Genomic DNA, 25965 nt, shown 5'->3' with positions numbered 1-25965 from the left:
GAATACCCTAGAAGGTGTCTGAGGTGGGGAGTACTATGCTGGGGAGCTGGTCTGCGGGACAGGTGGACAGGGGAGGGGAAGCAGGAGGCCTGGCCGGGCATGCACGCTGCCCTGAAGCTGGGTGGGCGGCCCAGGCGGCACAGTCACCTCGGCCTCTGTCACCACACTCTTCCTGAACAGGCGGTCCAGCAGTTCCTCCGACGAGCACCTGGGACTCTGTCAAGGAAAGCTCTAGGGTCTGGAACCCTCATAGCCTCACACCACCTGGGGGGAGTCTTATCGTGGGGCGGGGGTGGGGTGGCTATTCTAGGGAGTCTGATGCTTGCAGTTGAGGAGGATGGGAGGGACAAGATGCCCCGAGTAGAGGGGCTGAGGCCAGTGGGCAGCGGCAGAGTGGGAGCGGAGGTATCCTCTCCCCTCTGCACAGAGCCCACGTGTCCCCCACCTCCCCCTGCAGGGGACGCTGACTGGGGAGGTCGGGGTGTGGTGAGCACACACGACATTCAGAGACCCTCAGCGGGGCCACGAGTGGCAGATGGATCCGGTAGGGTGTGTGCCCCTCCTTGGAGCATGGGTAGGCATCCAAAGAAGCGTCAGCGCTTGGGGCCTGCAGAAGCCAGGTAAGAAGTCCAAACTTCCTGCTGGAAAGGCAACCTGGAGAGCAGGAGGAGCCCACAGGGGCACGTCTTGGACCTTCTGGACGCAGCCCTGCCCAAATTCCTGGCCCAAAGGCCTAGGAGCTATGAGGTCTGTGCAGCGTGTTCAGGGGCGGGGAGGGGGTTAGTCACAAAGCATCGAAACGCCAGCGTTACGGGCTGCCCCCATGAGGCAGGCAGGGCTGGGATCACCAAAACCACAGGCCCCACGCAGCCCTCCGGACCTCTGTGTGTCTGGGGCACATCCCCCTCCCCCCGCCACCTTGCACCCTTGGGGTGAGACGGGATACAGCTCCAGGATGAGGATCAGGGTCTTTCGGGTCTCAAACTGGTCCAGCAGTGCAGTGACCAGTGGGTGGCTCAGCCCTGCTAGGATGTCCCGCTCCCGATAAGCCTGGACACGTGTCCTGCTCCGCAGGGGAATGAACTTGGCGGCGCAGGACATCTGGTTGCCCTTGTGCTGCACCCTCTTCACGAAGCCGAACACACCCCTGGGAGGAGGGGACAGCGCGTTGGGGGTGGGGTTCCTGGGGCACGGGGTTTGGAAGGGGGCAAAGCTCCTGAGAAGGGAAGTTCCGGGAGAGCAGGGGCTGGGGGAGTGGATACTGGAGGGGGCGGAATTCCCGGCAGGTGTTGGGCAGCAGGTACTCTGCGGGCGGGGGCTCCGGAAAGAGGTAGGGTTCGCAGGAGGCAGGGGCTCCAGAAGGTGAGGGCTGGAGGAGGCAGGTACTCGGTGGAGGCGGGGTTCCAGGGGGGAGGGTGGGCTTCTGCTAGTGCTGAAGTGGGGATTGTAGGGGTGCAGTGGCGGGGAGGGCTGGGAGCTCCTGGACGGAAACTCTGGGGTAGGAACTCCAGGAGGCTGAGGATGAGGGTCTTAGGGGCTGGGGGTCCAGCGGGTGAGGCTCCTGGGGCTGGGATGGGGGGCGGGGAATACCTTCCAATTTCCTCCTTGACCTCGTAGAAGGAGTGCAGTTTCCTCCTAGAGCTTTGCTCACTGTCGCCTGTAGCCAGGGAGGGGGAAGCTGTAGGTGAGAACAAAGATGACCACCCCGTCCCTCTGTCCCCCAACTTTATAGTGCCCGAGCCTGTGGGAGCTCACAGGACCCCCATCCCCACAGCCCCACATGCCTGCATGGAGCCAGGACAGGCCTGGGAAGGGGTCCCCCACTCACCCCCGTGGACCAGCAGCTCTGCCTTGCATAGCACCTGGCCACCAGCGTTGTGGGCCAGGCATGTGTAGACACCAGCGTCATGCTGGGCCACATCCCTCAGTACCAGGGAGTATGTGGTCCCTTCCTGCTGCTGGCTGAGCCGGGGGCCATCCACCAACTGGGCACCGTCCTGGAGACACAGGAGGGCAGGGAGGCCATCAGCCCACCATGGGTGACCCCAGCACCACGGCCCAGCATGACCTTCAGAGAGTGCTGTGTCCAGTCCAGTGGGGTTTCACACACTACCCCTCTCGCAGGCAGGCCCCCACCCCACGCCTGTCCCTACCTTATACCAGGTCACTGTGGGCTGCGGGTTGCCCTCAATGACAGCCTGGAATTGCGCCACGCCGCCCCTCTGGGCCTGCACATCCTCAATGGTGACCTGCATGGATGGGGGCCCTGGGGGTAGGAGAGGGAGCCGTTGGGAAGGAGCCTGGCTCTGTCCCACCACAGCCTGTCCTGTGTTGAAATCTTTGATCCCCAGCCTACATTCACAGAGACCCAGACCCAGGTGGGCTGGCAGTAACCCCAGGTGTGCCCTGGTACCCTAGGTGGGCAGAGAGGCCCCGAGATATACCCCAGGGTGAAAGAGCCCACCTGCCTCCCAAGTGAAGGTGACCCCATCCTGACTCCCCCCACGCCCCTGATGGTCCGGAAGTGCTTCCTTCAGTCTAACCCCTGTCTCTCCTGCTTCAACCTCGGCTCTCTGAGGGCAGGCCGCACAGAATATGCTAACTCTGAGTGGGGAAAAGGTCACTGCTGCCTGCATCTCCCCTCCCAGTGACGCCTTCTGAGGGGACGCAGGGAGCAGGGCAGCAGGGGCCCTGGCCACAGTAAGGCTGGGACATGCCAGGTGGCTTTGCAGGCCCCTCCATGCAAATGTCTCCCCTTGCCCAGAGCATGGCGGGCACACGTGTAAACTGCCGGGCCCCCACCTACTTGTGGCACACATGTCGCTGGCCTGGTACACATATGTCCTGTGCTTCGTCTCTGTGAACACGTGGCTGTGGATGTCCCAGAGCTCTGTTGCACCTGCCCTGGGGCAGGCAGCGCCCTCCATCCTGGGGCCATGGAGTGGAGTTAGCTGTCTGCCCCACCCTTCCACTTTTGGGGTATGGGAGGCAGAGCTTCAAGATAAGATGGGGGCTGCAGCAGACTCTTTGGGAGGGGATGTACAGGCAGGGGCCCCAGCCCTGGGTGAGAAGGGAGCTCCCCCAACTTCCCTTGCCCCAGGGGTGGCCGCTCCTCCCGGCCCCACCCCTGGGCTTAGGGTGGGCCTGGTATGGAGAGCGCAGGGGTGCTGTGATTCCACCCCTTACTCTCCCGTCCCCGTGCCCGACCCTGCCCCCAGGATGTCCCCTCATCCCCCAGCCAGCTGGGGAAGTTACCGGATGGGCACCATGCGTTCCTGGACCTCAGCGTGTGCCCGAGAGTTCTGCTCCAGGCCCTCGTGGGAGGGAGGTTGCGGCACCTTCCGGGGCTCGCCTGGTGGGAGGCAAGGGGCCCAGTGAGACGGAGCCTGGGATAGGGCTGGAGACAATCCCTCATGACTTGCCTCTGCATCGACCTCCAGGGCCCAGAGGAGGGGAGGACAGGCAGAGCAGGGGCTCCAAGAGCACAGGGTCCGTGACCGCAAACCTAGAGCTCCAGCCGTGCAAGTGCACTTCAGCCCCCTGGGCTGGGGGGAGGGGCCCCATAGCACATTCCCAGGGGTCTGGTCTGCCTGGGGCACCGCTCACTTACTGTTCCTTCCTATTCCCCTCCTCCTCCCCTTCTTCACCCTCTTCCTCTTCCTCCTCCTCCTCCTCCTCCCCCTCCCATTCCCCTCCTCTCCCCCCTCCCCTTCTCTCACTCTTTCCCCTCCTCCTTCTCCTCACTCTCCTTCTCCCCACAACCTTCCCCTCCCCCTCTCACTCTCTCTGTCCCTTCTCCTCCTCTTCCTCTTCCTCCTCACCCTCCCAGGAGCACAGGGTACCCAAGCTGTCCCCTGAGGGCTGACCACAGGAGGCCTCTGGCTCCTGGGACAGACATGCTCAGGGTGGGAAGGACCTCCCAGAACCCATCCCCCCCTCTAGTTTCACAGGCTGAGTGAGGGGTGGGCCTTGTCCAGCGTCCCCAACATGTGGAGCCATCAGAATGTTGGGGGTCCCTAGGCTCTGCTAGTTCACCCCCATGGGATGGGCACCCAAATTAACCAAGGTTGGTGTCAGAACGGAGGGGAGGTTAGGGGTGGTGGGGTTGGTCCTGGGAGCAGGTAGTACTTTGCCTTCAGCCTGCTGCCAGGCCTCACCAGGTGCATCCCCAGCCTCCACTCCTGGGGGATTCTGGCCGGCCTCCTGGAGTCCAGGTGGCCCCCCAGGTCTGGGGCCGGGGCTGGTATGTTCCCCTGTGGTGGGTCCCGGAGCCTCAGGGCACATCACTGTCCTCTGGATGGATGTGCTCTCCTGGTCCACTTGCCCCAGGGCATCTGGGGGTGGGATGGCAGCATCTGTAGGAGAGGCAGGTCCACGCATAGGAGTAAGGGTTGGCCTGAGCCCGGGGAGTGGGATACTGCCCAGATGAGCCAACCCCAGGCCACCCTTCCCACCTCCCTGCTCCAGCCACCCATTGGGTGCAGGAAGGGCCGAAGGTGGAGGACCCTGAGAGAAGAAGGGATCCAGAGACTGTGCCAGGGGAGATGGCACTCTAGGCAGCAAGCTCAGGACTGGTCCACCCGCAGGGTGTAACACAGATGCCCTCACAAGAATGTCAGTTCCTATAGGGGCAGCTGGGCCTGGACTCCCACCCATCACTCTGGGTGGCCCCTCAGCCTCAGCTCGTCTCATCCCTTCATCCTGGGGCTGGCCTTGCCCTGTAGCCCACTCTGGATCCTAGGGTACTGGGTCACCCAGGCTCAAGGGGACCCAGCCCCACAGTCTAGGGAAGCTAGGGACAGCCAGATGCCAAATTAGGAGCCATGAACTCCTCAGAGGGTAGGCTGCATTCCTGCCCTCCCAGGGCAGCCCCTGTCCTCCACCCAGCAGCTTTCTCCCTTCCACCTGCAGCCTGGCCTGACCCAGACCACTACACTCTCACCTGGTCCCTGCCCCGGGAACCTTCAGACCCTCCTGTGTCTCGGCTTCCTGCCCTCAGCCTTCAGTGCAGCTCCCTCCTCCACCTGGCTGCCAGCCCCTGTGTGGCCATTCAGAGATGCCCACCATTCCATTTCTAGAAGGTCCTCCTTTATGGAGCTCTCCCCTGCCCCAGAGCCTCCCTCCTGTTGATCTTCTGTATCCTAGGGCCCATCAGGCTGAAGAGGCAACTGGGCAGGCTGCCATCTGTTTGCCCTCTATGGCGTTGGGGCAACCATCCTGTCTTCCCCACTCCAAGGAGGTCATCAGGACCCCTGACACATGACACCCCCATGTCTGTCCTGACAACGGACCCAGCTGCACAGGAGGCCCCCAGCAGGAGCAACCACTATGCGCTGCCCCAGCCACACTGTGTGCACCTGTCTGTCACCAGCCCCTCAGCCCACGTGAGCAAGCTGGACAGGTGAACTATCACGTCTCCACCCAGGATCCCCAGGACTAGCCAGGACCCACAGGTCGATGCTGAGCGTCCACCCAGGGCTGTCAATGGAAAGGGCCTGGGCTGTCCACTGGTTGGTCTCCAGGACCAGGCCAGGAGGGCCCCCCCCTCCCGAGTCATCGGAGTCACCAGGTGGAGAAGCACAAAAGAGCAGAGCAAAGGCAGTGCAAGGAACCAGTTTATTAGCATCATCAGGGTCGACTGACGGGGGCTGCTTCCCACTCAGAGACCCTGGTCCACCCTGTAGAAAAGGCCTAGGAGGGTCTGTAGAGCTGGGCCCCACACAGGCCTCCTGGAGGCCAAGAAAAAACATTCACGCGTAAGATGTGGCTTGGGGGAAGCCCCCTATCGAGAGGCAGGCTGGAACCCCCAGCCTGGGTGAGAGGCAGGGCTGTGCCAGGCCTGGCCACTGGGACGGGGGCCTAAGCTGGGGCAGACAGGGCCCATGTGGCAGCCACTGCCTCATGAACGGAGCAGGAAAGATGCCCAAGTGCCTTCCCTGTGTCTGGAGCCCCCGAACCCAGAGCTGCAGTCTGCGAGTAGTCACTCCGGCCAGTGCTCTCAGAGCAGCTTCGGTACACTCTGAGATCACAGATGCGTGCAATGTCCTCAGCTGAAGACCAAGTCCTGTGAGGTAGGAAGCACCCAGGGAGGAAGGGGAGGGAGGTGTCCTGAGTTGCTGGAGAGCCAGGGCAGGGTCAGAGCACACGTGTCCAAGGGGTGCCAGCTTTGGGACTCTCTCCTGAGTTGAAAACCCAGGGCAGCTGTGAGGTGAGTTGATGCTGGTGCCAGGCAGGGTCCTAGGCCCCAAAGCCACTTGCCTCTTTCTGCTGCCCCATGTAACCACGGCAGCTTAGTCAGGGGTGTCCCAGCCCCAAGAGTCTCTCATCTCAACCCTAGCCACCCAGCTCCTGAGGGTCCTGGCCTCAGCCCTGGGAGGGGCTAGGGTCCATGTCCCCATCCGGGCAAATGTGCAGGGTGACAGTCTCCCCCACTGTCCCAAAGCTGACCGTCTGGGTGGAAACCTCCGTTTTGAAGCTGCTCTGGCCACTGTCCACAGAGTGCTGAACCTGAGTGCAGAAGGACGGCTTCCGGGACATGGTACCTCCAGCCCGGGCCTCCTGAAAGCAGAAGGAGACGCCCCTGGGGCCAAGGTCCTGCGGCCCTGATGGAAACGCCTCCCGGGAGCTGGGCACGCGGGTGAAGAAGCCAGGGGAGGTTTGGGAACCTGGCGGGAGCCCCACATTGAGCAGGACGGGCTGCCCCACGGTGGGCTCGCTGATCTCTCTCTGAAGCACTGAGATTTCGCAGGGCGGGTCACCAGAAGCACCGGGCATGGGGCCGCTGCAGCCAAAGGTCTCCCCTTCCTGGGGCACATAATCCTCCAGGTCAGCCAGTGTGAGCGCACGGCCGTTGTGTGTGAGGATCTTGGGGTCCCGGCCCTGAAGACCATCGGCACTCAGGGGCTCTTCTGTCTGGTAGGTACCTCTTTCCTCCATCTCCTCCAGGGGGACCTCCTCTTCAGCAGCCCAGGGAGGGGACAGCTCAGGGGTCTCTGGCCCCGTTTCCACATGGAAGACTAGGGGCTTGCCAACACTGACCATTGCTGGGGGCTCCTGGGTCAACAGCTTGTTGTTGGAGTTGTTTGTATTGGGGTCTTCTCCAGGCATCCTGCCAGGAAGTGTGGAGAGAAGCCCCTCCGAGCTGCCAGGCGTCTCTCTGGCCAGAGACGCGCCCGTTGAGCCAGTCTTCTTCACCCGAACTTCAATGGTCTCCTCGACCTCCACCCATTTGGGCTGGGGCCCAGTGCCCCCAGGCAGGGCTGACACGTGGGCCTCGGGCTCCGTCACGTACAGAGTGGGCACAGTGGGCCTCCAGCCTGGCTCTGCCTCGGGCCTGCAGGATTGGCTGGCCCCTGGCGAGTGCAGCAGCTCAGGGGCCAACAGGCCTGGCTTGGACAGGCTGGCAGGGTGATAGGAGTGGGAGGGAGACTTGCTGGGGGACTGGCGTCGGCCACGGGGGCTCTTCACCACAGTGGTAATCGTCTCCTCTCTGTGGGGAGAGGACCGAGAGGAGATAGGCACAGAGACCCACAGCCTCACCCAGCGCCCTTGCCATCAGCACATTCGGGGGCCAGCGAGAGAGATCAGGTTAGTGTACAAGCAAGCAAGTGGTGAAATTGCATAAACTAACTCCTACACATGCGCTTGAGCCCGATCTCCAGATCCCCATCCAGAGAACCAAAGAAACAAAGCACAGAGTCTCATCTGGCCAACCTCAGGCTCTAGTGTACAGATCTCAAAATGAGAGTTGAGGCATCAGGGGAGGCCCATGCTATATCACGCAGGTACCTCCAAACCCCAGACTGGTTTGTAACGTCACGTGTCAATCTCCCTTCCTTGTTTACGGCTGTCTCATTTTGGAGACACCAGCCCTCCTTACAGAGCTAATGAAGGGGTGCAAGCCATACAGCCCTCCTTGTTGATCCCATCAGTGCTTTGTGCTTTGTAACATGGCAGGAGGGTGGTGGGGGTTAGAGGGCCTCTCAGAGGGCAGGTGCCTCAGTGATCCTCGGTTAGGGACAGGCTGGGCAGCTGATGCCGCAGGTGCAGGAGGAATGTCAGAGTCTTGACCTGTGGCCTGTGTTCATGGCCTCTCGGTCTGGGGATGTGAGGCCCGGCAAGGACACCTGGCTCTAGGCATGGCTTGGCCGTCATGGGCTGTGTGACCTCAGACAAGTCCGCCTCCCTCCTGGGCTCCATTTCCCAAAACAGGAAGGGGATGGAAGGGGAAGAGGAGATAGAACTCAAGTCCATTTGCATGTGAGTGTGCATGGGGCGCTGGCCAGGGACCTTGCAGCAACTCTGGGGGATGGGTCTGACCCCCTTTTACAGGTGCAGACAAGGCCGAAAAGGGCTCGAAACTTGCCCAGAGCCAAGAGTCAGAAGCCCACCAGTCAGCCCAGGCCTTCCTATGCCAACCAGTACCCCTGACCTTGCCAGGTACTGAAGGTGAAATGAGTAATAGGCAGGGAGCAGGAACGCATTTAGTAACACACAGCTCTCCTGGGCCCCAGGACCTGCGTTTCCTCTCGGGCTCAGGCAGAGGGACCCGGCATGCATATGGTGACAACTCAGTGCTGTCACCAGCTGCCTGCAATGACTAGGACTTTGTCTGTCTCTTGTTCAGCTTTGCTTTTGTCTAACTCACAGCTCCATCCAGGAGCAGTTACTCCCAGGCATGGGCCCAGAGATGTGTGGCCACACCTTGGGGTACATAGCAAGTACAGATCCTGCCTCCTCTGGCCCTCACCTGGTAAAGGGGAAATGCCATGCCCCCTTAACTGTTGGGGAAGCTGAGGCATGGAGACATGGCCTACTCAGGGCCACAGGCCTGCCTTCCTGCTTCACACAAGGCTCAGTGGCACTAGGCTTGTCCCTGGGTCAGAGACTGCCCAAACCTGGGCAAGGCCCCATCTGCTGGCCTCACACTGCCTGATTTGCTAAGCCAAGACAGTGAGTCCAGTGGAACTGGACAGCTGGATCACTCCTCCTAAATGCACCCCCATGCTCGGCTCACTGCTGCCCCCACGAGGGCATGTAGGCACCCTGCTCTGAGGCCACTGGCACAGCACCTGAGGCTGCCAGGTGGCAGGGGTGTCTCTCCCGTTTCCTTCTGGTACCCCTTGGCTCCCCATAGCCCCTCATTGTGCCGCAGGCGCAATGTGTGGAGCCCTTGGTGGGATGCTGCTCCAGGCAGTTGCCTCTCTCCATTCCTCAAGATGAAGGGGTACACTCTTCCTTGCAGGGTGAGGGTTGCTACCTCCCTAAGCCTGGAATAGACTGGACTTCAGGATGCCTTGGGAGTTACCTAGTCCAGCCTCCCATAAGCACGAGGACACCCTAATGCCTCCTCAGTGGGGCTGCCTGGCCCCATCTCTGCTCCTTCATTTTGTCTTCCGTAAAATGTAAATAACAATGCTCCCCTCGTACATGAAATGTAGAGGTGATCTGTGTAAAGCTCTGGTATGGTTGCATACCTCCAGGGATGGGACTTACTTCTGCCCCAGGCAGACCCATCTATTGGGAGGTGGCAATCGGCTTTGGGGGAGAAGGGAGAAAGTCACGGAAGGGTTAACCCAGGAGCTTATCAAGATGGGATTCTCCAGCAATATCACCACCTGCAGGCACCTATAGGAGGTCTTACGCCTATGCGGAATTAAGAGGTTTCCCCATCCTGGAGCCTCCCAGTCCCCTGGCTTTAGGAAATCATAGTCTTTCTTCCTCCTGGATTTTACAAGCTCTTCCACCCATCTACTTCACACATCTCCTACTAGAAGTCCTTCCAGATTATCCAGGTCAAAACCAATCCTGCCTTCTGTGGGTTCACCTAGCTCTGGACCTCTTGTATTATTTAATTATCAACAACATGCGTGGCTTTTCCTCAGCCTTGAAGGCACTGAAGGATGGAGAATGGCACAGTGGGTGTGGCGCCGAGGAAATGAGTTCTCGGCTGGCGTGCAATTGCGAACCACCCTCAGCAAGCCTCCTCTCTTCCCTGAACCTCAATGTGCCCGTCTTCCTAGTGAGGGCTGAGTTTGGAGACCACTAAGGGCCCCAGAGCTGTGCTGTTCACTATGGTTATGCTATTTTAATTAAATTCAAATTGTTGAAAATCGAATACATTTAAAAATCTAGTTCTTCAGTCACACTCGACAAATAGCCACGTGCGGCTAGTAGCTGCTGTAGTGGGCTGTGTAAATATAGATTATTTCCATCATCACAGAAAGTTCCATTGGACAATGCCCTAGGGTATCCTAGGGTAGCATTCTGCCTCTAGTACACTGGGGGAAGCAGCTTTCAGTCCCTGCTTCCCCCTAACTGGTATGATTCTGGGTCCAAGCCCTGGGTGAGCCACTGTGACGTACACAGAGTAAGTCTACCCTGCTGAGGCAACGGGGCCATGAAAGGGGTACTTAGACCCTGGAAGAGACAGCTTTGAAGTGTGAAGGTAGCCAAGGGCCCAGGGGGAGGTGGATGCCCTGGGAGTATCCGCAAGGTGCTGGCAGTCTGCGTGGTGAACAAAGGCCATGTGGGCAAGCAGTCAGACAAGCAAGGGGCCAAGCTACACAGGCAAGCTCCAGGGAGGTTAGTGGGCATGCAGGGAGCACTGCAGTCAGAAGGAAGGTTAGGAACACGCCTGCACTTACATGATGACGGTTTTCTTGGGGACTTTAGTCTCCTGCTCAGTGACTACAAAGAAAACAGTTGGAATAGCGAGGGTTACAGATCAGCCGGTGTTTGGGGGCTGAGCTATCTGAGTGGCATGGCAGTGTAGTAACCTGCTCAGCTTAGGGCACTGGATCCAAACCCTGCCTGACTGTGTGCCCCTGGTAGGAAGGTCTCAGCTTAGAGTCCCAGGTCCCTCATCTTTGAAATGGAGGTGACAATGCCTGCCTTGAGTGGCTGGGGAACGAGGAGTTGTGATAACAGTGTGTCCCACGTGAGGGAAGAATCCCTCTTGAGGGGTTCTTGCAGGAGCTTCAAGGAGAGTAAGGGCTCTGTCTAGGCTGCCCACACAGAAATCCAAGCTTTTCCTTCAGCCCATGTGCCCAGGGAGCCCTGTGAATTTGTCAGGCCTGAAGTTCCACTTTTCATAGAAACCGAGGCCTAGAGAGGGAAAAGGAATGGCCTATGGCTGATAGCCAAACTGGGACCGGGATGGCTGGTGCCTACGTCACAAAAAAAATCTAAAGACCAAAGGGCGTCTCTCCAGGGCAGAATGACTCCGGAGTCCTAGAGGTAGCACATCTGAGTTCTGTGGCATGAGGCCACAGAAGTCCCTCTGGGAGTGACCTGAGGATGCCTGAGCAGGGTCCTGAGCTCTGAGGGAGCAGGGAAACCTAGGTCTTCCCATAGGAGCACCCCACAAATTCAATTGTCTCTTGACTTTCCTAGCTTTCCTCCTCGCTGGAGCCAGCAGGATACGGCCTGTGGTTCCCATTTTGCTGATAGGGGGCCCGCGTCCCAGGGACAGGGCGGGACCCATTGGGGACCTGGCAGCAACTACTCCCCACCATCTCGAGCCCTCTTCCTCTGTAGCTTTTGGACAGGGTCAGGCTTGGCACAGACATGCCTCTCCCAGCCTTGCCCAGCTGGATAGCAGGCAACCCACCAGCTACCAGCACCCATACCTCTCAACAGTCCCTCTCGCCATCCTGTGGGGAAAATTGAGGGGGAGGCTTAGAAAAGTCAAGTGGCATGGCCTAGGGCACACAGCCTCCTAGTCCCTGGTCGATGGGATTTTCTGCCCTGTTGCAGTGCCACATAGAAAAAGAACTTCCCTTAGATGACTGTGAGTATTTTAACCTTGTCTCCAATTAGATGAACGTGAATTAAATGTACTAGCTGTGTCTGTATGGCACTTGGGAGCCACATTTACTGTGCATGTTTGTGTGTGTGCATATGTGTGTCCACGCTAATGTGTGTGTCTGCATGCACACGTGTGTGTGCCTGTATGTGCTTGTGCAAGCTGCCTCCTGGAGAGAGGCGAGTCCACTGGAAGAGAGAATGGGATCCAGCCAAAATATCCTGTGTGTTTAGACTTAGTTGGGCCCAGAGAGCACCAACTTGTTGTGGCCTGTAGGCCAAGCAGTGAGAGGAGAGATCCAGGGCTCCTTGCCTCATTCTCCCTGACAGGGGCCTCATTCTGTTGCTTTTGGGGGTGGTGGCTAGGGCACCTGTGGGCTGCTACATTCCTGGCACCTTTGTTCCTGACCTAACCTGCCAGCAGATGGGCTCTGGGCTCCAGTGAGTACTGGCTGTGGAAGGAGTGCGGCTGTGCAAAGTGTGGCTCCTGGCCCTGCACGGTTTCACAAGCGAAAGGGCAGCGCCCCACCCCACAGGGCCAGCCAGGGCCCGTTCTGGCTGCAGAACCACCGGGTTAATGATGAAGCGGCAGGATAGGGTTAGGAAGCAGGAGGCAGCGGGCTCCAATTCCAGGGTCTGTGAAGACTGGCCTCTCCTCATGAGGCACGAAGGCCATTTCCGACACAGGTGGGCCACCCCTCCTCCACACCCTGCGTCCACGGGACCTTGACAGAGACCCATCATGACAATGAAGTAAATAGCTCTGTAGGATGTGCTTGTCACCAGTCGAGAGGGTGTGCTGAGGTGCACGCTGAGCCCTGCTCTGCCCGACGTAAGATGCCACAGGGCAGGATAGAGGTGCCGGCAGATGCCATGGGGCCCTCCGATGGGAACCGGCTTGACCAGTGCCCTTTGGGGCTTGAGGAACAGGACCCCTGCCCACGAGGGAAGGAAGAGTCCCTAGAGGGCGTCAAAGGCCCCAAGGCTGAGTTCCTGGCGCCAGGTGGCCGACTCTGTGAGGGTCCAGAGAGACAGCAGCCCCTGCACGTTGGGCCCTGGGAGGGATTGATCCGGTGGCTCAAGGCATCAGAGAAGCCAACTTTCAGGACTTGGGAGGACACATATCCCAGCCCATCCTACTGTGAGAGCTGCAGCTCCACCAGCTTTTTGGGTGCAGCTTCTGCTTGCATGCCCCCGAGGATGGGAGGCTCAGCATCTGTCCTGGCAGCCCCTTCCAGGTGAGGCAGTTCAGACTGGGAGAAACTCTCCCTGGGGCTGCTGCCTGCCCTGGGCCATCCCCGGGCTGGGCCCAGCTGGGATCCTGGAGCCAAGCGTGAGTGGAGGAGTGAGGCATCTTGCCACCCTTCACCTCCTGCCCTGGAGCACACTGCTCCCTAATGAGGCCCATTCTGCAGCCCAGACCCCTTGCAGCCTGGCCCAGGCCAGGCCAGGGAGGCCAAGCCACGGCATTCTGCCTTTTCCTCAGCCAGCCCCACCAAGTGTGGAAGGGTCAGGCCCCTGACACCTGTTCCCTCTCCCAGGAGCCAAACTGGGATCCAGCAGCCTGCTTCTGCGGAGACGTCCCTCCTACCATCCCTGCCACCCATCCTATAACACCCCTCTGACCACTGCCTGGCAGGCTGCTCAGGACCCAGGTCTGGCCTTTATAGGCACTTGTTATTCCCCCAGGGATGGTGAGCAGGGCTTAGGGGCGCCCCCCCACCCCCTCGGACTGCCCCTCCAGCCTTTCCCAGGCTCTGGGTTCACAGCCCACCCTCCTCCGGCCCACATACATGCTGCTCCAGTCAGGAACTGGCAACCAGTGCTTGCCCCTCAACCTCTGAATCCCCTCCTCCGTCCTTGCTTCCCCTCATCCAGGAAGTGTGCTCTGATTAGAGGCGCTGATGGTTTCACCCCACCTGGCGCTGCCCAGGCATATGGCGGGTCCAGCCCAGGCCGCGACTGGCAGCGGAAGCACTCACCTTCCACGGCAGCGAGCTGCCCCACGTGCTGCTGTTCTCGGGCCTGCAGCGCCGGGCCCTGCATGAACAGCTCCGCGCCGCCCCGTTTGGAACCCAGCCGGTTCACCAACTGCAGGGCAGACAGCAGAGGCCCACTTAGAGCCCGTGGCTCCCCAAGGGGCCTGGGCAGTCTCTTTGAGGCTGTACAGGCCAGCTGTAGCATGGGGGGCCCACCACGGCTGTTCCTAGAGCTGCAGAGCCTGACCACAGGGAAAAGGGTACCAGGCGAGCCACTGTGTCCCCAGCACTGACCAGGAGCTTCCTGTGATGGTGGGGACACTCTCTGCTCTGTCCAGTGTAGTGGCCATGTGGGCTCTGAGTACTTGAAATAGAAGTGAATCTTCACCTAGAGTTAACTTTAACTGATTTAAATTTAAATCACTGTGCGTGGACAACAGTGACCGAAATGGACAGCACAGGTCCAGAGCTGACACGGGTCCATTTTTTCCCTGAGAGTTGCCATGGGGAGCAGGCACCACACGTCCCCCCTGAAGGCTGCCAGCAGCAGCAGTAGCTAGCAGCCAGGAAGAACCACAGCCAGCACACACCTCCCCCAGACCATTGCCGGTCCCCCCGGGCCACGAGGACTGAGGGGGCTCCACCCAGGGCCCGCCTCCTCGGTCCCTGTCTTCTCAACATGGGCAGTGGGTGACAGTGGCCTGGTGTCCTCTCTCTCATCATGGACAATGGGTGACAGTGGCCTGCTGTCCCCTCATCATGGGCAGTGGGTGACAGTGGCCTGGTGTCCCCTCGTCATGGATGGTGGGTGACAATGGTCTGGTTTCCCCTCTCTCATTGTGGTCAGGAATGGTGGTAACCAGGCAGGATCCCCAAGACAGGTCCCCTCAGCCCCCTCCCCCTGGGCCCACCCTCCTCACCTCACACTCATAGAGGCCCAGGTCCTCCTTGCCAGCTGCCCGGATCTCCAGCACCAGCAGGCCGCTGCGGGGCTCACTCAGGGTCTGGTATTTGCCCCCAGGGGTCAGCAGGGCCCCATCCTTGTACCATCTAAAGCCAACCCCGGGGGTGGTCAGGTGGGGTCTCCCCAGGTCCCCCATGCTCAGGACCCTCCCCTCACCCACCCCGCAGATGCAGATGTCCTTACAGAGGACATCCCTTACATCCCTCTTGGATGCCACCCACCCAACATCCTCTGTCCTTGCTGCAGCTAGAGCTGTGTTCAGAATGTGCTGCAGCCCCATCGTGCCCGCTTCTCATTGGAAAGGCTGAGTTTCTGTGTCCAGCCTACCCCAACCCAGCGAACAGGCTGCCCACCCTCATTTTTCAGGCAGGCAGGATGGCCCCAGGGAAGGCCCACCTGCCCACCTCCACCCTAGCCCCAAGCTGCCTGGCCCACCTGATCTGAGGGTGTGGGACACCTTCGATGGTGCAGGTGATCCGGGCATCTTCTCCTTCCACAAAGGGCACTGCCCGGACCTTGTTCACAAACCGAGGTGGGACTGCAGGGTCCAGGGAATGTGGGGAGAGGGGGGAGAGAGAGAGATTGAGAGATGGAGAAAGAGACAGAGACACAGAGAGAAAGAGATAGACAGATAGAGAGAGACACAGAGACAGAGAGATGGAGACAGAGGAACAGAGATACAGGAAGACAAAAAGACAGAGATAGACAGAGACAGATAGAAAGAGAGAGACACAGAAATGGATACAGAAATACAGAGAAAGAAACAAAAAAGAGATGGAGGCAGAGAGATGGACAGATAGAGATACAGAGAGAGACAGAGACAGAGAGAGACACCATGACGGAGCAGGACCCCACCCCCACCAGTGAGTCCCCCGACCTCAGTAAGACGTTCACACCCACCCCCTGCCAGCTCCATCCACAGGCCCGTGCCCCCCCATGAGGGCTGATACCCTTCCAATGCCCAGAGGGTGGGGCCTGGGCCCTCACACTCTGGCCTCCCCCCAGGGCTCACCTTGCACCAAGATCTTGCCCAGGGTGCTGGCATTACCAGCAGCACTGGCTGCAAAGCACATGTACTGGCCAGAGTCGACACCAGTCAGGTTGTCCAGGATGAGGGCACACGAGCCATCAGGGTCTTCAATGAGGATGTGATGAGGTTCCACCTCCACTGGCTTCCCATCTGGAAAGGAGAGGAGGGCCGTCACAGAGGGAACCCCATCAGGGACAAGAGACTGGGCCCGCCTGGGGGTCACAGTCGCAGGGTTTGATGGAGGAGGCTGCCCCTATAACACAAGAGCCAGTGTGGGTTCCCTGCCAGGGGTCTAGCAGGCCAAGCTGACCTGGAGCCCTGGATGGAGACGTGGCGCACCGCCCCCCATCTACTTCCCCAGACCTCATTGGGCACAGTGTAGCCTCTTAAAGGCAGGCTCTTAGCTGGAGGCAGGGGCCGGGCTGGGAGACCCAAACCCAAGGAGAGGATATCTCCTTCTGATAACCAGACCCTCAATCACCTCGCCAATGATTCTGCAACTGTCCGGCGGCCTCCAAGGTCCTGACCCCACCTAGTAGACATACTCGGACACCACCCATTTCTTTAATCACCCTCATCCAAATGCCCATCTAACATGTCCAGCTGTAACACATTTCTTTCCTGGGAGAGGGATGGTGAGATGTGCATCTTTCGCTACAAAGAATTCTTTCCTCCATAAATATGTAAAATTTCATAGATGAACACTTTCCAATAGCTCTGTACTTTCTGAACAAGGTTGTTTAAGTTATAACAGTTCATAAGCAGCATCTTGACTTCTGATTCACAGGGAACCTTAAGAAACAACTTAAAAATATATCCCCCCAAAGGCCTCCAGCTGCCACCTCATTTTTCTGTGTCCCTGTATGATAATTCCAGGAAAGAGTTGTTCTCACTCTCTGTCTCCAGGTTCTTCCCTTTCCATCCTTTCCCAAACCCACACCTCTTGGCTTTCACCTCACACACAAAACAGCCCTTGGCAAGGCTACCGGTGACACTGTCAATCTGTGGTCAATTCTCAGTCTTCATCTTGCTGTCAGAAGACAGTTCTCCATGGACTGCTGGCATTCCTGCACAGTCAGATCCTCTGGGCAAAGACACCTACTGCCAGCACTGACACCCCAGGAGCCATCCAGAGCAGCAGAGACAAGCCCTCACCTTCCTTCCCTATGAGACATTTGCTTGTCTTCCAGGGCCATAAGTCACTTCTCGGTCTGGAGGGAAGGATGGGAAGATGTGCCAGTAGCCCCAGAAAAGCTCGGCATCTCCTAAAACTTGGGGGTTCTCTCTTGTGGTAAAACCCACTGCATGAAGCTGACATCTGGTCCCTGGATGTGGAGATCAAGGCATGGGCAGCCCATGCTGCTTTTGCTGTGAGAAACAGCCTTTGTCTCTGACCTGGGGTCTTGTGTCTTTTGTTTGTATCTGGCTGGCAGGCTGGCTTGCTGGCTTGCAAGCCAAGAAACATCTCAGACCCTTCACAGTTTCTGATCTGCAATTTTGGCAGCAAGGAAGGGATACCTCTCAGAGACACAGCATCCCAAAAGAGAAAGAAAGTGGCCCGTGGGCCAGTTAACAGAACATGAGGGAGGTCCATGGGAATCAGTGGTGAACATACTGACCACACTTCATGGTCAGCTGGGCAGGAAACAGCTATTTGCTGTGAATGGCGAGAAACTGGGCAGGTGGCTGCAATCTGAGCACTGAGAAGTGGGTTCAAAGACAGACACTTGGATAGTGCCTTGGTTGATGTACTCTTTCCTGGCAGCGGGGACATTGCTGGTTCAGCCTCAGGTCAGCCCCACTTCCCAGCAAATATTAGAACTCATGCTGAGTCCCAGGAAGGTTCCATTCCCTTCTTATCCCAGTCACAGAAACACACACCTACACTGGGTGCAAAGAGAGAGCCATCACCAATCCTGATGGGCAGAATGCAGGCAGGAGCAGGGCTAGAACTCAGGGATGAGAGCCATGGGCACCAATCACGTGCAGGATTCCTTTAGAGTTAACAGTAAAGGATCTCAGTGTTTGCTGTGAACCCTGGCTCGGGACAACTCCCTGATATAGACAAACCTCTACGGGGAACCATCAATAGCTGGCACATGGGCTCATGGCACCTGGATGGTGTCTCGAATGCTGGTGACACACTGGAGAAGGTGATCCAAAGAGATGTAAGTGCTTCCTGACAGGTGGCCCTGCCTCCTTGGAGAACTCACTCAGCCCTTATGGGAAGACCCAGAAAGAGGATGGGAGATGTTACCATGGCTCTGGGCCAGTGGAAACCCCTGCTAAGTGGACCCCATCCAAAAGGTCACCACCATGCAAGTTAAACCCCAGCCAGGCAAGGGGCACAGAGCCCCTCAGAACAATGTGATATGGTTTTTAAGTCAAGGGGTCCCTGAAGCTAAAACAGATGGGATCAGTAGTGCCAATCTTGCTGTCCCGTTTAGGGCTTTGAGTGAGCCCAAAACACTGGATATTACTGAGCTATGGAAGTGTGTCTTGTTCCATCCCTGGCCCCTTCCTCCTCCTCCACCTTCACCTCTGTTTAAGAGAAAAATAATCAGAAGTGGGCCTTCGTCTCCCTGTGCCCAGAGGAACCAGAGGCCCTACATGCCCATCTGATATGCCAGGCACCTCAGGCAGGGGGAGAACTTAGATTTTGATGGCTCTGCTGGACACAGGCGTCTAATTCCACTGATGGGATGTGAGCAAGGTCCCCAGAGAGCAGGAAAAGTAATGTCACCTTGGGGTCAAGTCAGGGTGCTGTGACTGTGGCTTCTACCTCTGGACCCTGATGTTTGCTGTTTGGAATTCCCTGCTCCACACAAGGGTGGGGACACCCTACACTTGGATAGGTGGCTATAGAGCACGTAACCAGCTCCAGCCCAGCAACCTATCCCTTCCCAAGATTGCCAACAGAACCGCAGGAGGAGAAGGGAAGTTCCAGGCCTGCTGGGTGATGTGAAAGGAGCCAAGGTAACGAGAGAGGCCGAGTCCAAAATCAACAGCCAGAGAGAGTGGTGGCTGGCAGGAGATTGTCACCAGCCCAATCCAGTCACTGGTCCTGTGGCTCCAGCTGACTTGGACAGGGTGGCTGTAATAGGGTCTGCTGTGCAGGCTAACAGCTCCTGGTGTGAGTCCTGGGCATTGCAGCCACCTGCTTTTCCTTCCTGCTGGCATGCAAGGGCCAAGACCAGAGGTCCCTGCATTCGCATGGGCATGATCTCTCATACACATCGCTGGTGCTCTCTGCTCCCTGCTGGCTGCCCCTGGGTGGGGGGGAGGGGGGGGCATGGTGGATCAGGACTTGGCCCTCTCCCCCAACACTCAAGCTTCCGCCAAATGAATGACATTTTGCTGGCTGGTGAGTCTGATTTCTCCTGCCAGATGTTACTTTTCCTGGCAAAGGTTATGTGCTCACTGACCTTGAGATGTTGTGAACGCCCTGGCTATGTGGTTTGACACTTAACAGGCTATAGACAGGTGGGTTGAAGACACCCTTCCTTGGGTCCATGAACCGTGGAGGCAAAGTGAGGCCACTGAAAGGGCTCCCACCAGGGTTCCTGTGTGGAGCCGTTGCACTGCACGTGGCACTGAGCTCCAGTGCATGCCAGACAGGGGACTGCCAAGACAGAGGCTCTGAGGTGACGGGGGTGCACATCACTTGGGGTGGACCCCCCCCATCTGGCAGATGGGTGCCTCTCAGGGCCCTCTGTGGTGTTTCCAACTGTGATGCTGCTTTAGGTCGGTGAACCGCCAGCTCTGGCCACACCACATGGCTGTGTATGCTGCCTGGAACACCTGCAGTTTGAGAACCTGTGTCGTCTGTCACAGAAGCTGCCCAGCAGGAATTGACCGTCTGACTGTCCCTTGCTTCCTCTACTCACTGGACACAGCTGTCCTCAGAGGGGTCAAAGCCTGCAAGCTGCTCACAGGGTAACGGTCAAGATGAAAGGGACAGTGGATTGTCTGGATACAGTTGGGAACCTGGGATCCCACTCTGACTGTTCCTGGGCATGGTGAATCCCTCGTTCCCCTCAGACGCAGCCCGGCGGGCACACTTTCCTGGGGGCAGCCCAGCTGAAAGGTGGCGGCTGAGAGGCTCATTCTTACTTCTAAATAACTTTTATGGAATGGCTTTGTCTCTCTGGACCCACCGTCACAGGTGAAAGTTTTGGGTGTGAGAAGGGGTGGCAGGGAAATGGAGCTGCACTACATATGGGTTCTGTGAGGCAGCTGGGAAGGGAGCTCCACAGAGCCCAGGACCCCACAGATTCCAGAAGGATGATCCCCAGGCTGCTCCGGGGGACCAGCTGCTGCTCCACTGACTCCGGCCTGAAGCTCTGACAGTGGGACTGGGACGGCCCCTCTTTCATGTCCCAGCAAAATGCCCCTGCATGTCTTCTCCAGACCCATTCTTAGCCATTCGTGGGTGAACAAATGCCCCAGCTGGTTTCGAACAAGCAGGACAGGAGGACTGACTTCCCTGGGACAGCTCCTCCAAAACCAGGACTGGACTTGGCTACTGGGACTGAACTAGGGATTCAGGATTTACCTGCCAGCCCGGAGGAGGAGACCTACCTGCCAGCCAGGTGAGGCCTAATTAAGAGTATCTTGGTTTACCTGGGAACCTGGACCACGCCAGATGGTCTATGCCACACTGTGATTTAGGGTGGGCGCTTTAGGCCGTACTGCATCAGCTTGACCTCAGAGGGGCCAGAGATTGAGGTCAGCCATGCAGGTAGTCAGCCTACGTGAATGCCCCAACAGAAACCCTGGACAACAAGGCTCAACAAGTGAGTGTCCCTGGTTGGCCACACTCCGTGTGACGGCACACATCTGTGCTGACAGAAACAGGCATGTCCACACAACTCCACTGGGGGGACATCTGGACCACACCTGGATCCCCAACTGGACCCCACCCCTTCCCTTTTACTGCAGTAAACCAGAACCCTGAGTGGAACGGCTCTGCTGAGTTCTGTGAGTCCTAGTGAATCACTGAACCTGAAGGTGGTTATGGGACCCCCAACCTTGCAGTTGGTGTCCAGTGAGAATGGTCTTGGGCTCCTGAACTCGGTGTTCCTGGGGACCCCCAAACTTTGCGGTTCCCATCACACACAGAGTCAGATCTGAGACCCACACGGCAGCCCTCAAGGCCCAGCATTCCCCAGCCTCATTCCCCACTACACCTGCCTCAGCGCCTCCCCCTCCCCTGTCCTCCTGGAGCCTCACTGCCTATTTGGAGTTCCTCCAACATGTCTGCATGATGGCTACTCTCTGCCCTTCACTCTGCCTTATTTCTATGGCTGGTCACAAATATTACGCATTTGTCTATGTGCTTGTCATCTGTCTCCTCCCCTAGAAGGTCAGCCTCCTTGGACAAGGTTGATCTGCCTGTTCACTGCACCTTCCCTGCACCTGGAATGGTACCTGGGCACTCAGCACAAACATGTCAAATGAGAGAGCTAATGAGTGAGATTCAGTGGTGGGCAGAGCCACTGCGTCAGAAACACGATGCATAGCTAAGCAGCCTCCGCCTCTGCCCCACCTCATCCGCCTGTGCACACTGGCCAGCCTGTCTTTGATTCAGGAGCAGGCAACTGGAACAGGAGGCCTGTCTCTTGTGTCCAGACCCCACCCTGGATCCCTGGCCCCCTGCCCAGCCTGATTCCCTCTGGGCAGCTCTTGCTTGTTGCAAGATCAGAATCCACTGGCCCCCAAAGGCCTACCTTTGTACCAGCTCACAATGGGCTTGGGTGTGCCCGTCACACGGCAGGCCAGTTTGACTGTCTCGCCCAGCTCAGCCGTGCAGTCGGCCAGCTCCTCTTCAAAATCCGGGGGGCCTGGGGATACATATGCAGGGCCTGGAGCACTTACCCGTCCCCTCAGGTGCACACCTGGCAGGGCCAGAGCCCCATGACCAAGGGTGTGGTTGCAACAGATACCATCCCTTGTGAGCCTTTGTCCATAGTACCACACTAGGGCCTGGATGGGCATTAGGGTGAGTGACACAGTTTGTCTGTATACTGGGGAGTGGTAGGGACTGTGAAAAAAGAGGGCATGTTGAAATGGGATCCTCTCTCCTGTTCTAAGCGAGGAAGCAAAACCAAGTCTTCTGGGCCCTTCACATCCCTAATACAGTCTGGGCACCTGCCTTGTGCTGGAAAGCCCTGAGTGAACCTCGAGGCTCCCCTCAATTCTGGTCAGGGCCAGCCCTACACTCTGACTAAGGGCTCCCGAGAGGCTGGGCTAACCAAGGGTAGAGTGAGTCACTTGCCCCAGAATCGAGCCCCTTCCCTTGTGCCTGCCCAGGTGGGGGCAGGGCGCCAGAGCTCAGGACCTGCCAACCTGGGTGCCCCCAAGCCAGACAGCCAGGCTGAAAGGTTCAGCCTCCCATCCAGCCTCGCCTCATGAGCCCAGGCACTCACGCCACATGGGCAGGGCCAGGCGCTGCTGGATGCCACAGATCTCCTTCACCCAGGAGTTCTTGGTGATGACCGTCCGCGCCTGCAGCAGGTACTTGCGTACTGAGTCCTCCCGCTCATGCCAAACCTCGAAGGCACGGTCATCGCCCTCCACCTTGTCGTTCAGGTCGATGTTGCTCAGCTGTGGGGGGAGGACGCAGGCTGACTGCCCAGATTCAGGCTGAGCCATGGTCACCCAGGACAGGGCTGCAGGACCGGCCACCAGCCTCCACCTGCCCGCACATCCTGCATGGCCTCCCTCTGCCCACCCAGGCTCCGCTGGCACCCTGCAAACCTTCATCATGTTCCGGAAGACGTAGCTGAAGGTGTCAGTGCGCGAGTCCCGCCTGGGCTTGCAGACCACCAGGTGGTGGCGGAACAGGAAGACATGCCGGTGGTGGCCCTTCCACGGCATCCGCGCACCCGGTGCCCCCTCCCACACAATGAAGTGGCCCTGGGAGAGCGGTGAGCCTGTGGTCAGCCAGGCCCAGCCTGGAGACCAGCCCTCCACAAGCCCTGGCCACCTGCCCAGGCCCTCCACTGCACCCGCAGCCCCAGACCTGGCGGATGGGCTCGCCTAGAGCCTCCAGGGTGCCCGGGTAGTTCTCCATGAGCGACACGTGCAGCTGGTTCTCGGCACGCTGCGGCAGGGCCGACACCACTGCGTAGGCCTGCTCTAGCAGTGCACAGTTCTGTCCATTCCGCGCCTTGTTGCGGATCAGCTCCTGGGGGAGACTGCGGGTCAGGGCGAGACCTGGGGTGGCTGGGCACGGGGGTGGCCCCGCAGCCCCTGGCCAGCCCTGCCTACCTTGAGGAGGGCCTGGTACTGCTGGACCCGCTCCACCGGCTGCTCCAGGAAGTGCTGCAGGGACGGCGGGGGTGGCTGCGAAGGATCTGCGGCTGACAGCACCTCCTCAGTGTATTTCTGTGGAAACCGCAGGGCTGGGTTCAGGGCGGGGGGGGCACAGCCTCCAGATGGCTTATGTCCCCAGAGCCCCAAAGCTGGTGGATCGGGGTCCCACACACAGACCCTCCTCCCCAGGTGGGCCCCACCGCTGCCCCAGGTGATGGCCAGTGTCGTTGTCTAACAGGTGAGCAGAGCTTGGGGTTGGGGGGGACCCTGCCCGCTTTTCTAAGCTAGGGGCCAGGGGGCCTGGGCAGGCTGAAGTGGGGCCTGAGCAGGGTCAGGGAAGATGATCTAAGAGCTGGAAGCCAGCATCAAGCCTGGTGAGTGGAGGCAGGGCTGACGGGCAGAGGGGCACCTTGTAGAACTCCTGCACGGCCATGCTGACCATCACCGACTCAGCCTGCACTCGGCCCACCAGGAACTCCAGATACTTCTCAAAGGCTGCCTGGTTCTTGATGAAGCACATGGCCACGTCGTCATCCGTGTCGCAGCTATGCAGCTCCTGTGAGAAGCTGCCATGGAGGGGAACAGTGGTCAGGTGAGGGCTGACATCAGGACCCTCACCCACGACCCACAACCCAGCCCCAAACCCTCAGGTTTGGGAAGAAACAGGCTCCTGCCCAGGGCCGGGTTCCTGTGGATGACAGTGAGTGTTCTGGGCTGTGAGGACCACGCATATGTGGTATTTCAGGGCGTGCACTTATGTGCAGGTGTGCAAGCACGTAAGGGAGTACGTGTCTGTGGGTGTACATGTATTCGTGTGTGTGCCATGTACATGTATGCCCACATGTGAAGGGCTGTGTGTCCATGTGCAGGTATGTGCATGTACTTGTGTGTGCCCATGTACGTGTGTGCGCACATTTCTGGGGTATGTCTGTGTACTTGGGTTGCAGTGGGTAGGTGTGCCACAGGCACTTCCGGGGATAAGCCAGGTGCACGTGCCTGTGTGCCTGGGGCCATGTGTGTCCTTGTACAGGTGTGTGGTGCACCAGTGGGTGAATCAAGTCATCAAAGGTTCTGTCTCTTCTCGACTCCTGCCCACTCTCCTGAAGTACAGCCCTGTCGGTACATGCATGTGCAAGTGTGAGCATCCACGTGTGTATGCACATGTGTGGTGTGTGCCCACGTGTGTGTAGGCATGTGTCTTGTGCATGTATGACTTGTACGTGCACACATGTGTCTACACATGTGAACGGTGTGTCCAAGTGTGTGTCTAAGCATGTGCGTGTGTACATGCGTGTACACACAGACCGGGGAATAGCCTTGAGGCCCACCCTGCATGCCCACCTGCTGTGGAAGTGGCTGATGTCCTGCACATTTCGGAAGATGACTGCCTTCTGGCTGGCCACGGCCGTGGGCACGTGGGGGCAGCGGTCCAGGTACTGCATGTGGTGGTTCTGCAGGAACTGCAGCTTGCCCACAAAGGTCTGCTCCGAGCTCAGCAGCTCCCGGATGATGGAGCTGGGTGGGGAGACAGCCATGAGGGGAAGACCCAGGAGCTTAGCTGCTGAACCGGGCACTTCCAAGTCACGTGCATCCTGCTGCCCACTTTCAGAATGGGCCTGGAAAGCTGGTGGAGGGAGGGCACCCTCACACAACAGGCAGCCCCACCACACGAAGTTTCCAGGCAAGGTCCCGCCGGCTAGAGGCCAGCCCCAGGGGATTTGCGTGTAATTAGCATCTTGGAGTCCCCCCACAGGAACCCAACTTCCCACAGCTCCTGCCTGGTGGTCCCTCACCTCAGCCTCGTCTTGTACTCATCCTCCGATACAGCCTCCCTGGGGAACTCAGGGGCCTCAGCTGGCCCCCACTCAGGTGACAGCTGTTGAGAGACAGGAGAGGGTCATAGACAGCCTGAGCACTAGCCTGTCCTTCCAGGGCGAGGCTCCCACCTTCATGGGGAAGCGGGGTACAACCCCAGGACCACCCTTCCAGCCATCCAGGTACCTTGAGCCGCCTGTCCAGGTAGGCAGGAGACACCCAGCCTTGCCGAGAGAGGCTGGACTTGGTGGGTTTGGTACGCACAAGCCAGCGCAGCGGGTGCGCCGAGTCCAGCACCTCCACATACTGGCCCTCCCGCAGCAAGATGGCATCCTGCTCAGCCCCCAAGGGCAGGTAGTCAGCCGTGACCACATAGATGTCAAAGATCTGGGGGGGAAGTCACTGAGTCAGACCCGGAGAGGAGCCAGTGGGCCTCCCAAGGCCCCAGGCTACAAGGCCTCTGGAATTAAGTGGAGAAGGAGCAGCCATCCTGAGATTCCATGAAGTTCTAGAACAGGCCCAACCCATCTCTACTGATGGAAATCCTACCGGGAGTGCCAGGTGGCCCACCCCAAGGGGGACAAGGAGGAACCTCTGGGGTGCTGGGGGTGTCCTGGGTCACAGTGGTGATATTGGCCACTCAGGTGTGTGCCCCACACCTCCTCTGCCCCAGCTCCCCCGGCCCCCTACACCAACTCCACCTTCACCCTGCCCCCGACACTCTCATACCCCCTTGCCCACCCTGCCCCACCCCTCCCCTGCCCATGCACCTCTCCCCGGGAGTCTCCATCCTCGGACTCTGAGGATGACTCCTGGACGCTGGAAGAGGGGCGTGACCGGCCATGCCGGGGGGACGCGGACGGCGTCTTGCACTCCTCATCGCTGTCACCTCCAGGCACCTGCAGTGTGGCTGGGGGACACAGGGCACATGATGCCTTCGAAGGGCCTGACCCCCATGCCGCCCTCCCATGGGTCTACAGGGCATTCATGTGAGGAGGGGCCCCAGTCCTGGGGGCTCAGTCACGGCCACCCCTGGACCTCACTCCATCACCAGC

The 25965-nt window shown here is 58.9% G+C and overlaps 1 protein-coding gene across 16 annotated transcripts in view; it reads right to left on the bottom strand.

Annotated features, from left to right (window-relative positions):
- The window catches only part of OBSCN (obscurin, cytoskeletal calmodulin and titin-interacting RhoGEF), a 245238-nt gene that overhangs the window by 9507 nt on the left and 209766 nt on the right, over positions 1-25965 (bottom strand). For 14 of the 16 annotated variants that reach the window (XM_082379271.1, XM_082379281.1, XM_082379279.1 and 11 more), the window contains 22 exons: positions 25681-25820; positions 25097-25297; positions 24889-24971; positions 24437-24610; positions 23505-23661; positions 23051-23167; positions 22803-22967; positions 22538-22696; positions 22207-22384; positions 21508-21621; positions 15761-15928; positions 15184-15286; positions 14705-14834; positions 13788-13896; positions 4129-4355; positions 3256-3347; positions 2807-2928; positions 2154-2266; positions 1829-1997; positions 1591-1678; positions 947-1147; positions 148-208 (listed from right to left, as the gene is read on the bottom strand). In XM_082379271.1, coding sequence (XP_082235397.1) covers positions 148-208; positions 947-1147; positions 1591-1678; positions 1829-1997; positions 2154-2266; positions 2807-2928; positions 3256-3347; positions 4129-4355; positions 13788-13896; positions 14705-14834; positions 15184-15286; positions 15761-15928; positions 21508-21621; positions 22207-22384; positions 22538-22696; positions 22803-22967; positions 23051-23167; positions 23505-23661; positions 24437-24610; positions 24889-24971; positions 25097-25297; positions 25681-25820 — 3071 coding nt within the window. Of the gene's footprint in view, positions 1-147; positions 209-946; positions 1148-1590; positions 1679-1828; positions 1998-2153; positions 2267-2806; positions 2929-3255; positions 3348-4128; positions 4356-5597; positions 7490-10646; positions 10690-13787; positions 13897-14704; positions 14835-15183; positions 15287-15760; positions 15929-21507; positions 21622-22206; positions 22385-22537; positions 22697-22802; positions 22968-23050; positions 23168-23504; positions 23662-24436; positions 24611-24888; positions 24972-25096; positions 25298-25680; positions 25821-25965 lie in introns of those variants that run through there. The other 2 variants (XM_082379280.1, XM_082379278.1) reach the window with 2 other exon arrangements.

This window comes from Balaenoptera borealis (genome assembly GCF_965194805.1).
Source record: "Balaenoptera borealis genome assembly, chromosome: 2".
NCBI lineage: Eukaryota > Metazoa > Chordata > Mammalia > Artiodactyla > Balaenopteridae > Balaenoptera > Balaenoptera borealis.
The sequence above is the reverse complement of the archived record's forward strand: the minus strand, read 5'-3'. Positions and strand labels throughout refer to the sequence as shown.